At 39.2% G+C, this 14,149-nt stretch overlaps 1 protein-coding gene across 3 annotated transcripts in view; it reads right to left on the minus strand.

Annotated features, from left to right (window-relative positions):
• The window catches only part of USP14 (ubiquitin specific peptidase 14), a 28,693-nt gene that overhangs the window by 11,564 nt on the left and 2,980 nt on the right, over window positions 1–14,149 (minus strand). For 2 of the 3 annotated variants that reach the window (XM_019546821.1, XM_019546836.1), the window contains exons 3-10: window positions 13,316–13,348; window positions 11,230–11,334; window positions 8,364–8,467; window positions 7,181–7,239; window positions 5,132–5,262; window positions 4,658–4,741; window positions 3,661–3,740; window positions 155–269 (exon numbers count right to left, since the gene is read on the minus strand). In XM_019546821.1, coding sequence (XP_019402366.1) covers window positions 155–269; window positions 3,661–3,740; window positions 4,658–4,741; window positions 5,132–5,262; window positions 7,181–7,239; window positions 8,364–8,467; window positions 11,230–11,334; window positions 13,316–13,348 — 711 coding nt within the window. The remainder of the gene's footprint in view (window positions 1–154; window positions 270–3,660; window positions 3,741–4,657; window positions 4,742–5,131; window positions 5,263–7,180; window positions 7,240–8,363; window positions 8,468–11,229; window positions 11,335–13,315; window positions 13,349–14,149) is intronic. The other variant, XM_019546828.1, reaches the window with a different exon arrangement.

The following is a 14,149-nucleotide window of genomic DNA, read 5'->3' on the forward strand; positions in this document are numbered from 1 at the left end:
GACTAAATAAAAAAATTCTGATTTAAATGACAATCTTACTTTTTTAATTGTTGATTTTTATCCACCCTGGCTATCACACCAATCCTGAAAGCTAAGGACAATGATACTGTTCATTCAGAATGTAAATACAACAAGATATTAAAACACAACTCACCAATTTGAGTCCCGTAAAAAGATATTTAACTTCTTGATTGATAAAGCAGCTAAGCTGAAGCAGATTTTCTTTTCCTTTAGTTACATCCTCCTCTTCTGCTTCTGTACATTTCATGCTTCACAAAATTAAGGAAAACAATCGTGCACCAAGAGCTGAACCCCTACTCAATTTAAACGGCTAAGCAGAACAAGAAATCAACTATCATCATCTGAAGCTCTTAACTGAAAAATACTTTTCTATGCTCTCCTTTAAAAAAGCTTCCCCCCCTTGTGTTTTCTTAACATAACTGTGGTTTTTATATCAGGTAAAAATAATATCTGGTACACCCAATATCCCTTCTGTTACAATAGATATCTGTTTTAATTCACTTGATGCCTAGTCATAGGGTGTCTATACACATGCTCCAACACTTTCTAATTAGAATGCATCAGAGCAGACCCGACTGAGTTTCCTCTGCATTCTAATTAGAACACTCTAGCATTGCTAGTGTCATGTGTATAAGCCCCTGCAGGTTTAAAAATGACCACTGGGGCGCTTTAACTAAAACTCATCGAATGAGCTTTAGTCAAAAGCGTCCTGCAGCCACGTTTAAATACATGGGGACTTAATACATGTGATGCAGCAGAGATCTCCAGAAATCGCTTTTAATTAAAACACCTTCCTCTACCCCCAAGCACATGTATAGGCACCTACAGTCAACAAAAAGAGCAAACTGTCACAGAGCCTTGCACATGCTTTTTTTTTTTTAAATCAGAAGTCAGAGATTGAACTATTTGGTTGGCCTATATCCAAATTCTGACTTGGAGATTATACTCTACTGATAGAGCAATATTGCAGTATGTTCTATACAGGCTAGATAAAAAGCTTCACATTTCTTCAGGCCACCCTGCAGCCTGGTATGTATTTTATGAAAATACATTCTTTATCTGAGGGACAGCCAGCATGGGTTTGTTGAGGGTAGGTCATGCTTGACCAATCTCATTTCCTTTTACCATCAGGTGACCCATCACCTGGACAAGGGGCAAGAGATTTATGTCATATATCTTGACTTCAAAAAAGCCTTCAATCTGGTATCCCATGATCACCTTTTGGTGAAAGTGGCTAACTGTGGCCTCAGGTCCACCACGATCCGCTGGCTGGGGAATTGGCTCCAGGGCTGGACCCAGAGGGTGGTGACTGACGGAAGTCAATTGTCATGGTGCCCTGTGACCAGTGGGGTCCCTCAAGACTCTGTCCTTGGACCTATTTTATTCAACCTCTTCATTAATGATGTGGACACTGGAGTCAGAAGCAGACTGGCCAAGTTTGCCGACGACACCAAACTCTGGGGTAAAGCATCCACACCTGAGGACGGGGGGTAAATCCAGGCTGACCTGGATAGGCTCAGTAAGTGGGTAGACAAGAACCTGATGGTGTTTAACTCCAAAAACCACAAGGTTCTCCACCTTAGGAGGAAAAACCTGCAGCATGTCTACAGGCTCGGCAGTGCTACGCTAAATAGCACTACGGACGAGAGGGACCTGGGGGGTCAGGATGGACCACAAAATTAACATGAGCCTTCAATGTGATGCTGCAGCTAGTAAAGCAAGCAAAACACTGGCTTGCATCCACAGATGTTTCTCAAGCAAATCCCAGGATGTCATTCTCCCGTTGTACTTGGCCTTGGTCAGGCTGCAGCTGGAGTACTACTACGTCCACTTTTGGGCTCCACAACTCAAAAAGGATGTGGAGAAGCTTGAGAGAGTCCAGAGAACAGCCACACGCATGATCAGGTCAGGAAAACAGACCTCATGACGAGAGGCTGAGAGCCACGGGACTTTTCAGCCTGAAAAAGTGCAGGCTCAGGGGCAAACTGACGGCCACCTACAAGTTTGTAAGGGGTGCTCACCAGGTCCTGGGGGAACGTTTGTTCACCAAAGCACCCCAAGCGATTACAAGGCCAAACAGTTATAAACTCCTCCAAGACTGCTGCAGGCTGGACATAAGGAAGAACTTTACTGTTTGAGCCCCCAAGGTCTGGAATAGACTGCTGCCAGAGGTGGTTCAAGCACCTACTCTGAACACCTTCAAGAGAAACCTGGATATTTTTCTTGCTGGGATCCTATGACCCCAGCTGACTTCCTGCCCGTGGGGCAGGGGACTGGACTCCATGATCTTCCAAGGTCCCTTCCAGCCCTAATGTCTATGAAAACTCATTATAGTATGAGACACAAAATGAGAGAGAGTAGTATTCCCTGTTCTCCAGCCCACCACCCCCGATTCTGTAACTAAATTCCCCTAGGTTCTTTCCATAGCTGCATCAAACCCTTCCTCCTTTATTACGCCTCCCAGTCACTAACTCTTTCACTTCTCTCAGCCATGCCCATATTTTTTTTGATGGATGGTATGCTTGCAACAATTCTTCCACCAAACATTTCCTTTCCTTAACCCATAATCCATTCAGCACACACTTCACTTCCATTATTACATCCTTACTCACTTCTCCAAGTTATTCACCCTAAACCTTGGAACTTATTGCATCTTAATATTACTTATGCAATCTGTTCTCCTGATTACATATTCGGCTCCTCTCTATTTTGTGCCTCACATTATAATTAAAAGCATGACATGAAAGGAAAGGTATGGTGGCCCTCTTGCTCAAAAGAGAAAGAAATGAGCTTCAAAAACACCAGACACTACATTCTAGGATGTAATATGAAATACGCTTTCCTTATCTAAACAAGTAATCCGTTCTAAATATTTTGGAGATGAAAAACCAGTAGCCTGCCTGTCCATTGTCAGCACATTCAACACATGATATAATGCTTCTGAGGCCAAACGTGACAATCATTTGAACTGCAGACCTAAAGTGCAAAAGTGGCAGTCCAGGCACTGTTCCATCATATGCCAGTCCAGCTCCCTAAATAATATTTAGTATACAAAAACTCTACTTTACAGTTGTGCAATGAACTCAGTTTCCAGTCATCTGATGGGAGTTTAACTAATGTATCATTTACTTCAAGGAGTGCTCAACTTCAAGGCTGTCGGCCAGATATGCTCCATGAAAACATGTTATCTGGCAGCTTCCAGAGTTCCCCACAGGTCTGAAAATTTGGGGGGCTATGGCATGAAGCCACAAGGAATAGTCTAATCCATGTTCAGTGTGTTGCTACGCACATCTATGACACTTAATTCCTGATTTGCTCGAGTCATGCAGTTCCCTTCCAAACAAGATACTGCTGGTTTATCTTTAGGTTAACATTTCTTGAGGCAAATAACTTCACATGCTCCTTTCAGGAAGACAGTTCTTATATAGTTTCCCCCATTACAGCTCAGCAAAAGTGGTGTGATATGTTACTATGTACCTTCTGCAATATGAGAGGCTTTTTAGACCAAATATTTTCATCCCCACCTACTATTCTGGATTAAGTTTTTTATTCATTACCCCCTTTTAAAAGAAATCCCTTGCTACTCCTGAGGTAATCCATCACTTCGCTTTTAACATCTTGTCTTAATCTTTAGGATACGCTGTTTCAAATTCAACACTGAAGAACTGATCAATTAAACTCTTCTTTTTAGAAGCTGCTGCTGGAGCTCCTGAGTCTGTCTGCAAAACAGGTTCTGTTACATTATTTTATTTAGCACTATTTACTATTATTTAATTAGCATACAAAAATACATAATCTTTTCCAAATTGACTACAAATAAGTGCCATTCCTTTAAAAATCTTTAATATATACTCCTCCAAAAAAACCATATCTAGTTCTTATGTAATCATGGGTGTACACTGAAATTTCATCCGTTTAAATCTCCCTATGCAGAATGTGAATTAAAATAGACACTACTATTTAATTACTGTGAAAGTAATCTGAGCAAATTAAGTTACTCTTTCTGTTGATCAAAAAAACCCAGACTTGTCATTCTTTGGTTGGGTGGAAGGTATTTTGGGGAGGGAGAGGCAGGTTGAAAGTTATGAATATTTTCTAATATTTTAAATTAGAATAAAGGCTGTTTTGTAACTGACCTTTATAAAGTCCCAAGCTACATACACAAAGCATGCTTTTTTCAAGCCTAAACTTTGGGACTTCATTTACCTATAAAACTCATTATTTTAACCAAGTTATATTCTCTCTCTCTTATAGCATTCTTGTTGAGAGTTTTCACTGAACCCATAAATGAGGGTTTTTCAGCAGCAACTAAAGGCATAGGTGAGTACGACCACTGAATACACTGACTCGGTACCCTCACACCACTGTAACCTTTCACACTGGAATGTGTTTAATCACTATCAAGAGTCTTTCCATAGCAGAAGACACCCCAAAAGGCAAGGCTGAGGTGTGTGGGTGACACTTCACTGAGCATTCACACCACAGGGCAGCTTCAGTTATTTGTCTAAGCACAGCCCGGAGAACTTGACAATACCCACGTTTTGTGATATTAGTTCAAATGTCATCAGCACTGGAGTCATAATATGTACTGGAGTCATGAGCACTGTATAACCTATAGTCAAAATAAGATTACAACTACCTCCATAACAGCATCACCTTCTACTCCTTCAAGCTTTTGCTGTAGCACTCTCATCATTTGTACCCAGCATTCATTGGCATCCTACAAAGGAAACATAATAGTGAGTTTTACTAGATACCACTGGTAGGCATATAATTTGATATCCAATATCAAAAACACTCATCTTTACAGTATAACATGAAATTTAGAATTTGAAAATTCATCAACTAAAAATGTCCCCATGGCCCAAAATTACTAATTTTCTTGAGCTTGCTTTCAAAACTCCTTGCAATATTGTCGAGATAATACCAAAATAAGTAACTTTTTTTTAAAAGCTACAAAATTTTGGGATTTCAACAGTTAAAACACAGAAGCACTTTTCTGTTCAACTGAACTCTCTAATTCTTTGCAACTGTATTTCTGTAACACAGGGAATTAATATGTAGTGCTTGAAAGCTGTAAGAAACAGAAAATTAACTGAGCAGTATTTACCTGTTGAAGGTACTGGCCTTGATCTCCTTTCTCTGCAAACTGTGGGAAAGCCATGTGTAAAAATTGCAGGAGAATGATGGGTGGGATACTGGAGGAAGTTTTATCCATAGAATCAAACAAATCTCTAAGAGCTTAAAAAGAAAGCAAGTGATTGTTTTTAGAAGTGAAAGATGAAAATTAGGGCAGACTGCTAATTAAACTAAACAGTAAGATAACAGCAACATTCAAATCTGAATCTGAATATCCAAAGGTAGAACACTTGGGGGTCCAATTGTAGGTGCACATATGATGCCCGCTAAACAAAAAACATACTTGTGAACATTATACAAGTAAAAAGAATGGCCCAGATTTGAAAGTTTGGAGCATGATGCCTTGCCTTTGGAGGGACCAGAAGTTGGTTCCTAGTCAAAAGCGCAAAAGGAAACTTCATTAAAAACAGTAAAATACATGCTTGAGGAACAGTGTTTCCACTACTCATTTATACTTAAAATTAAAAAGGTGTTCACAAAAGATCCACGTTCCCCAACTGGAACCCACAATGATTTAAGTGTTACCATCTGCTGACAAGGCCAGAAATAAACTTGATTTTTCACAGTTTAAGTTCTCTAGGAATTCTTAAGCCTTCCTATCACTCAGGAAAACACATAAATGTATATACACGTGCAGGCAATTCAAAACTATTTGAAAAACAGTGGATGATGTTTATTAAGGGTATCAAGTGGCAATATGTGAACCCCCCCTACTGACAGCTGAATATATTAATCTTGGTCCTAAAATCCACCCATGCTACCACACTGAGTGTAAAGTACTTTAGATACATCAGTTAGTCCTCACAACAGCCCTGAAAGGTAGGCAATTTTCAGTGTTAACACCAATGCAGAGGCAGCAAAACAAAGGCATAAAGCTTCTGAATATTTGTAGCTAAAATTGCTTTTACAGGCATGGATTTTATAGTCATAAAATATTGGCCAGTTTCTTCCTCTCCCTTTGATCCAGCATGGCAAATACTGACTTTAAAAGAGATCATTTTAACATGACAACAATTGGAAAAAACAAAAAACAAAAAAAAACCCCACAGCTTGGTATCGTACAGGAGCTCCCAATCTGCCCAGCACCAGAGTTAACTAAGGATTTCCTTATTAGATTTCTCCGGTGCAGAGTTGTCACCTCAAAAAGAAATAAGGGACACAAAGTAGAGGCAGAAAGAGGGGGAGGGGCAGGTGTGGTTGTAGAGTAACCATTGAACTTACCACCCCAAAATACGATCAGCAGGAATACCCACAAACTGGACCTTTCCTTCCTTATTTTGTTTTGTTTGTCCTTAAATGAACTGGTAGAAATCCCAGTGTCCTGGCCCAGCATCTTAGTGGGGCAATGAAAGAGTTAAAAAAAAAAAAGTGGACAAGTAGCACCCTTGTTCAAATGTATAGGGTCTAATGAGAGTTCTAGTTAGAGCTCATGGACTTACCCTTCCAGATACTTTTTTTTTTTTTTAATGAAATGTGAACCCCCCTGGGGTATGAATTAAGAAATGCAGTGCTTTGTCAGTCTATTACTTCAATGATATTGCAAGGCCAATAAAATATATTCAAAGAAATATTAATGGGATGATATGTTCCAGTAATACAATCACAGTCTATTAAGTGAAAACATGCTATCCAATAAAATGTTTCATGGAAGCCATTCACCTTAAAAATGGACAAAGGACTGCTCTACAACGTTCTAATTCACTTTAAAATTGTGTGTCAGGAATGAAGTGAATACCTTACTTGAAATTAGATTATGTGAAGTTTCAGGTGTACAACCTACAGTGCTCTGTGTACTTGGGAATATTTAGAAAAGCAGGGTTTGCATCCAAGATTCATCTATTCCTTAAGAGTATATAAGATGGCATATTAAAATGAATGCCTCAGACCTAGTGGATCTGGAGTTCCCAAAGCATAAACTCTAAAGAAAAATACACACATTGCAGTGTTGTAACTACAGTTCTGAACTCCAGCTGCCAAGAAATAAAGTTACAAAATACTGTAACCGAATCCACACACTAACCTGCAGTAATATACTGAGCAGATGCCATCTCTCCTGAAGCTCTCAAGGCACCAGCATATCTAAAACAAAATTGGAATACTTTGTATGAAATTAAGGTAAAACACAGATAACCTTGCCAAAAACAGCAAACTCTTTAAGTCACAAGGACAGAACACATTCTGAAAGACACTCTAGACAGATTCACTAGCCAGGTAACTGAAATAGTCATTCTCTGATGGCATGTAGTGTCCCTTTTGTTTTGTTTTTTTATACCCACCCTAAAATATCAGTTGGGCTATAATCACTAATCATCCAGCAGAACCTGGCAGAGGTTTGAATGCCTCTTCTTTTGTTAAAGAGCAAAAGCAAACAAACAGCATTAGAAGCTGTCTCCCATGAAAGCCTATTCCTCTCTGAATCAGTCTCTAAGGCAGGGGGGCCAAAATGGCATATCTAGTCCATGGCCGGACTCCATTTCCCAGCAGCCGTGGGTGGCAGTGGCTTCTTCTAGCTGCCACTGCTAGACCCAGCCCCGCTGCTGGGGCACCCCGGCCCATTTCCTCACCCCCACCCCACTGCCAGGGGTTGGACCCATGTGGGCAGAGCACGTGGCCAGGCGGCTGGGATAGGGCCACAGCCAGAAGTGAGACGGGCAGGTGAAGCCGAGGAGACCCCAGGATCTTGGGGCAGCAACAAGGCAGGGCTGGGGCAGAGCCACAAACCACTGCCCACATGCCCTTGTGACTGTGATGGGCACAGGTTCCAGTCAGGCAGCTGCATGCAGAGAGCAGATCACGGCTCTGCTTTGGCCCCATGTTGTCATCTCAGACCCACATGGCTCCGGGCCAGTCTCCATGGAGACCCTGGGATCTTGGGGTGGTGACGCTGTGGGGCCAGGGCAGAACTGCAATGCACTGCCCACAGAACCAGAGGATCAAAATTAAGAACTAAGAACAAGATTTCTATTGAAAAAAAAAAAATGAGTGCCTGTATTCACACAATTTTAAGTTTGAAGCTTAACAATTTTAAGTTTAAGTGTAGATTAGAGTAGTTGTACAACAAATTCTGTTCTGCCTGAAATTCTTACTAAGGATCCTCATTTAAGAGGATACACTACCTCACTCACTGTCAGTGCTATTAGCAAGAATGTTTTACTTCATAGTCCAAAGAAAACTTAGTTTTATTGTTTTCATACTGAACCTACCTCTTAAGGGCGTCTTTCACTTCTGGCACAGAGCGGATACACTGAACTGTAGCATTCATGTAACAAGTGTTGCCAAGGTTTGTCAAACCACATGGTAATTCCATCTGCCAAGAAGATATAAAAGGTTCTTGAACATTTAAGACATTGGTAATAATTTATTATAAATATTGTAATTCAGACAGTAGCTCACTAGAAAATAAAGTTTCTGAGATGAATGAAACTTGATTGACCGTCATGTTGCATGACACAGATCTCTTACTTCAACTTCACTATTGTACAAAGTGTATTTCCAAAATCCATAATCTTGTTACCTTAATGTATTTCACACTGGCAGTTTTCCAACATATTCAGGAATGTATCATTTCATTTTTCTGCTTTGTTTTTTGTTTTTTTTTTTATAACAAGTGACTGTTGAAAAGTCTGCAATAACCAAAGTTTTGATCTCAAAATACTACTGCCTTGTTAATTCTCATGTAGACATTTGTAATAGCAGTGAAATAGTTTAATTAATTCCCTAATGTAATTAAATCAATGTTAAGGCTCTCAGCAGAACTGTTACGAATTTAATTTTTTTTAACAAAATTCTAATTTACAGGAAGCAGTGTGCCTTAAGAGAAATCTGAATCGCCTCCTAACCTGAGAATACCTAAGTTTTGAAATTAATTACTATTTAAAAAATGAAATCTTAAAAGCAATTGATGTAGTAACTGGACATAGTTTCAGAAACAATTAAGAATTACCGCAAAAATGTGTTTTTATTATGTAGACTTTAGATAATTGTGAGGCAGATTTCCAGAAAAAATATAAATGCATTTATATAATGTATAAATAAATTTGGATGGGTATCAAAATGCAAAATTTGGGAAGGAGGAACAGAACATTTCACTGTACAATCTGTGAAAGTATCTTAAACACACAGTACAGACATTTTAATCTTCACACACAAAATCTGATTTAAAAAAAAAGTGCATGGATTAATTTTTTTTAAAGTTTTTCCAAGACTGAATTCATAGACATTTGGGCTGGAAGGGACCCTGGAGGAGCATCGAGTCCTTGGTTCACCTTTTCTATAATTACTAGTAGCAGGGTAGATAAAAAAAATAAATCAATATTTTTTAAAAGTAAAAACACAGATTTTTAAAAATTCAAATCAACTTTTTTAACTTAATATTTTTTAATGTTTTTGTTAAAATGCTTTAAAAAATAAACCTGTATAAAGATAGTTTAAGATATGTTAAAGCTCAAAAGATATCATTATGGAATAGAGATAACAACATAATTATGTACTATAGGGATTATAACTTTTAATTATATATATTTCTAATTATATACTATGAGACAATATATTCATGTAACCTTTTTAGAAAAGTTTTATAAATAGGTCACAACAGGCCATGGACTATATTAGGGGCCTAATCTTAAATGGTTCCCAGAGGCTCTTCTACAGATTAGTAAAGATTGAAGAAAACAGCTCGACCCAATGGGATTTGGTGCTCAGGCCCCAGAAAATCCCATTAAACATCTCTGTGATGCTCAGTTTCAGTTCTCAAACTGTGGATTTCTATCTCCAGAGATAACATCCTTGCTAACAGCAATATACGGAGATAACAGATCTGATTACCTATCCATCAGCCCTCTTGTCTCCCTGCAAGTTAGTGTACAGAGTCAAGCCCTTGCCTCTCTCTAAAAGTGCAAAGTTTCAAGAAATTAAATGAATAAACAATATCAAACAACAAGAATGCACTTTTTGTAGAAAACAACGATTAAATCAAGGCTACTTGACCAGCAATCTAAATCATGAATTAACTAATGATCTACCTTGATCCGATTTAAATCAAATCTACTCTGACTGATATGCTTTAAGGGACTGGAGAGCTAGTCTGTATAGCACAAAATGTGGAGAGGTTTCCTTCAGGATCTCAAAACCACTAACGGTCGCAACTGGGGAAAATGGATAGGGGATAACGCACTCTAGATCCTTCTGGCTCAAGGTTCTCCCTCTAGCATCCACTTTTACATTCAGAGACAGGATTCTGGCCTAGATGGATGGCAATTCTTATGTTCTTAACTTGTGTCCATTATTCTTGTAGGCCACAGGAAGGTGCCGAGGTACATTTTCAGCCCTAAGTTAAAAAGCCATTATTATATTGATACACTTTGTAAAATTATTGGTCATACATGGTATAGACCAGGGGTTCTCAACCTTTTTCTGCCTGAGGACGAGCCTGGCTCCCCAGTTCTGCCTGCACATCCTTGGGTGCAGTGGGTGGGGAGTCCTGGGGCCCGAATTACCTAGGCGGCGGCAGCACGGAGCCTCGCCCATGCGCAAGATGGAGGCTGTAGGGCTGGGCAGGGTATGGGTCCCACCACATTCTTGGGACTCACCTCAGCACCAGGGGGCCAAGACAGCTCCTTCCTGCACCGGGTTGAGCCAGGCAGACCCCCTAAAACATGCTTGCAGCCTCCCAAGATTCTGCAGACCCACCTCCCCCCCCAGGTTGAGAACCACTGGTAGAAGAACCAATATACAATTCTTTGCCTTTGTCCCAGAGAAGCATAGGGTTAACATGGCAAAGGTGATAGGTCTAACTTCAGGTGCATCAGAAACACTATTTTTGTTAGCTAAATGCCTACAAACATTATGCTTGGTTCAAGCCAAAAATGCCATTAGCTTAAGTGAGCTACAAATCAAACCCTAGACTTATCACTGCCTCAAGTTATGTTGTCAACAGCTATTTCTTAGATACTGTAAGTGCTAAGTAAACAAACCGCAGTTAAGATCCACTTTTAAATAAGCATTAACAATGCACTGGAAAGTTCAATTATTTAAAAGATTACAGGTATTTGAGGTTCAAAATATGCTTACAGCTGAGGCTAACTGTTCCTCTGTCATATCTTCTACAAAGACAGGTCGAGCTACTGGTTCCTCAGGCAGTGCATCTGCAGAACCCATCATTAATAAGGTCATCCCCTGTAAACACATCATGCACAGACAAGACACATTTAATGGCATCCACAAAGCACAAAAAGGCAGTTACTTCTGTATAAAAAGGCAACTGTCTACTTCTACAAAAACTATTAATTTCAGATAATTCCCAGAGATGCACTTAAGAATATTCTCTTGTGATGCTTGATTGATCTTGTGTTTCTAAATAAAAAGGTAGCTAAGAATATACAGTTTAATTCTGTTTCTGTTGAACTCAGCTTTCTTTGTTTCTTCAATTTTTCTCCAATAATGTGTCATATTATGTAGAAAGTATGCAATTTCTGTAACGTTCATCTTTGTTGAAAATACCCCTTTGGCCTAGCATGCCAGTCAGTAGCCAAGATTTTTCAAAAAGGTTAGCTTTAACTAATGGTTCTGCTATAAGCAGGGTGGGCTGGACTAGATGACCTCCTGACGACCTCCTGACGTCCCTTCCAACCCTAATTTTCTGTGATTCTATGAATATTAGACTCCTAATATGATTAAAAATTAACAAGCCACAGAATATCTTCAATGAAACCTTTTCAAATTCCTTTAATCTTTGGCCTTTCAGAGTTAATTTTATTCATATTTCAGTATGGGAAAACTATTTTGCCTTTCTTTTCTTTGATTTTCAAGATACCTTGGGTCTCAGGCAGTTAGTTAATCAGTGTTGCTGTTCTTAGATTTAAATGGATAAAAAGTTTACTGGAATTTTCATATTTAAAACAGCAGTAAGCTTCCTCTTCCTTTTGCATGGATTTTGGGAAGTGCCCAAGATGAACCTTGCATACCTTTGGAGGTCTGTGCATTTACACAGTAGAGGAATCTTAGATAAAAGAAATAAACAGTTATCAACAATGACCAACATTTTAGAGGGGGACGTAGTCAGGGGAAAAAAACTAACCCCTCACATGCTATAACCCCTTCCTGGGATAGCGTGAGCAGAATGGCCATCCTATACTCTTGGTATTTCCCAACCATTCCCCAACCCTTTAATGGATCTAGCTCCAGGTTCTGAAAACTATAAAAAGACAGACAGTATACCCCAAAATTAGTAAACAAAATACCCAGAAACTTCCTGTACACAGTATAAATTCCCTAAAATCCTACTCAGTGTTGTTATCAATTACTGAAACAAGGCTACCAGTACATGGCATGTAGCACCGGATCAGAATTCTACCTATCAAAGTATTTGTAGGGCCTTCATCACAGCAGCATCCAAGTACCTTCATCACAGCAGCTGTAATGAACTGCCAAATCCCACTAATAAAAGCCTGGTACAAGTTCCCACCAAGAAGGGTCAAGCAACTTCACTGTCTGTTCCCATAAAGAACTTCTCACCAGACTGTTGCTGAACAAGAGGGAGGGAAAATTCCAGTAGAAAGTAAACCATTTGGAAGAGCTTACAAAGAATGTCCGCACTGTCTATTTGGTCAGAATACTGGACAAGCAACATAGGTTCATTCAGTAATTGTGTCACGCTACAGGGAAAAGGGCAAAAAGTCACCAAAATTATCTTTTGCTTTGCCAAAGGTGTAGATAAATGATAAATAAAACTTACCAGTGAGGTTTGTAAGAACACTGGCAAACAACTGAGCAAGTCAGTTAAAAAGGATACACCAGCAGGACACTGCAATTTCACCACATGTGGTTCTTCCAAAATCTTAGTAAAGAGCAAAACTTAAAATGCTTATGGCAGGTTTTCTATTTAAACAATTATGTTCCAAAATTGTTTTGTACCCTGCAGAGCACTAAAACTGAAGGCTTTTAAAATTATGAAACAGGACAGTTTTAGATGCACTTCTCCAGTAGTCTCTCTTTTTCCTCCCAAAGGCTGCCTTTTTTCCCTAAAAGGCCAAATCTATCACCCCATTGAATGGAAATTACAAGCTACTTAACTGAAAACCATCTCTAATTCAATCATTCAGGAATTTACCAGTCTGGAAGTAAAGCCAGTAGTATTTTAATCGATTTCAACACTTACGTTCTTTATTTTGATGTTGCCCCATTCTTCATCCTATGTTTGAAGGGAAGAGAACAATTGTAAATGTTACTATCTTATGGTAAAAGATTTGAAAGGAAAATTGATATTTTTACCAACATTCATTTTTTCTGAATAGCACATTAAGTTTCCATTACAGTGAAATATTAACTAATGTGATTATTTTGCATGCCTGGAGCAAACTAATAAGCAACAAGGTACTTTTCATTTCTAAAAGATGCTCTCCATTTACAGCTGCACTACCATTGGTGAGATTAAAAAACCTCTTCTAGAAGAAAAAGAAAGGCAAGTTGCCCAAATTCGGTAATATTGGTAGGACAAGTTTCTGGCACAGAAATGCACCATCTCTTCAGGACTGTTTTCACTGGCCTGCAATACAAGACCACAAGCAAAAGTTCTTTAACAAGCTGTGCAGCATTCTGTTCCAACTGTCCATGTCTTAGAAAAATAAGAAAAATACTGGAGATTAAGATGGTACAAAGAAGTTGAACAATTTACCACTAGTTTATCTCTTTCAACAGCAATCTTCATGGACACTGCAAGAAGTTTTCCCAGTAACAAGCAACAATATAAAGCTTAATGTTTTCAATGTTTGCTGATACTAAGATGAAGGGGGATGTGGTCACGCTAGAAGGGAGGAATAGGCTGCAATCGGACCTAGACAGGTTACAGGGGTGGGCAGATGAGAATAGGATGGGATTCAACACCGACAAGTGCAAAGTGATGCATCTGGGGAGGAACAACAGGCTGGGGAACTCCCTTCTTGTCAGTACAGAGGCAGAAAAGGATCTTGGAGTCATCACTGGCTCCAAGATG

Source organism: Crocodylus porosus, unplaced genomic scaffold (assembly GCF_001723895.1).
Source record: "Crocodylus porosus isolate Cpor-Errol unplaced genomic scaffold, CroPor_comp1, whole genome shotgun sequence".
In the NCBI taxonomy this organism is placed as follows: domain Eukaryota; kingdom Metazoa; phylum Chordata; order Crocodylia; family Crocodylidae; genus Crocodylus; species Crocodylus porosus.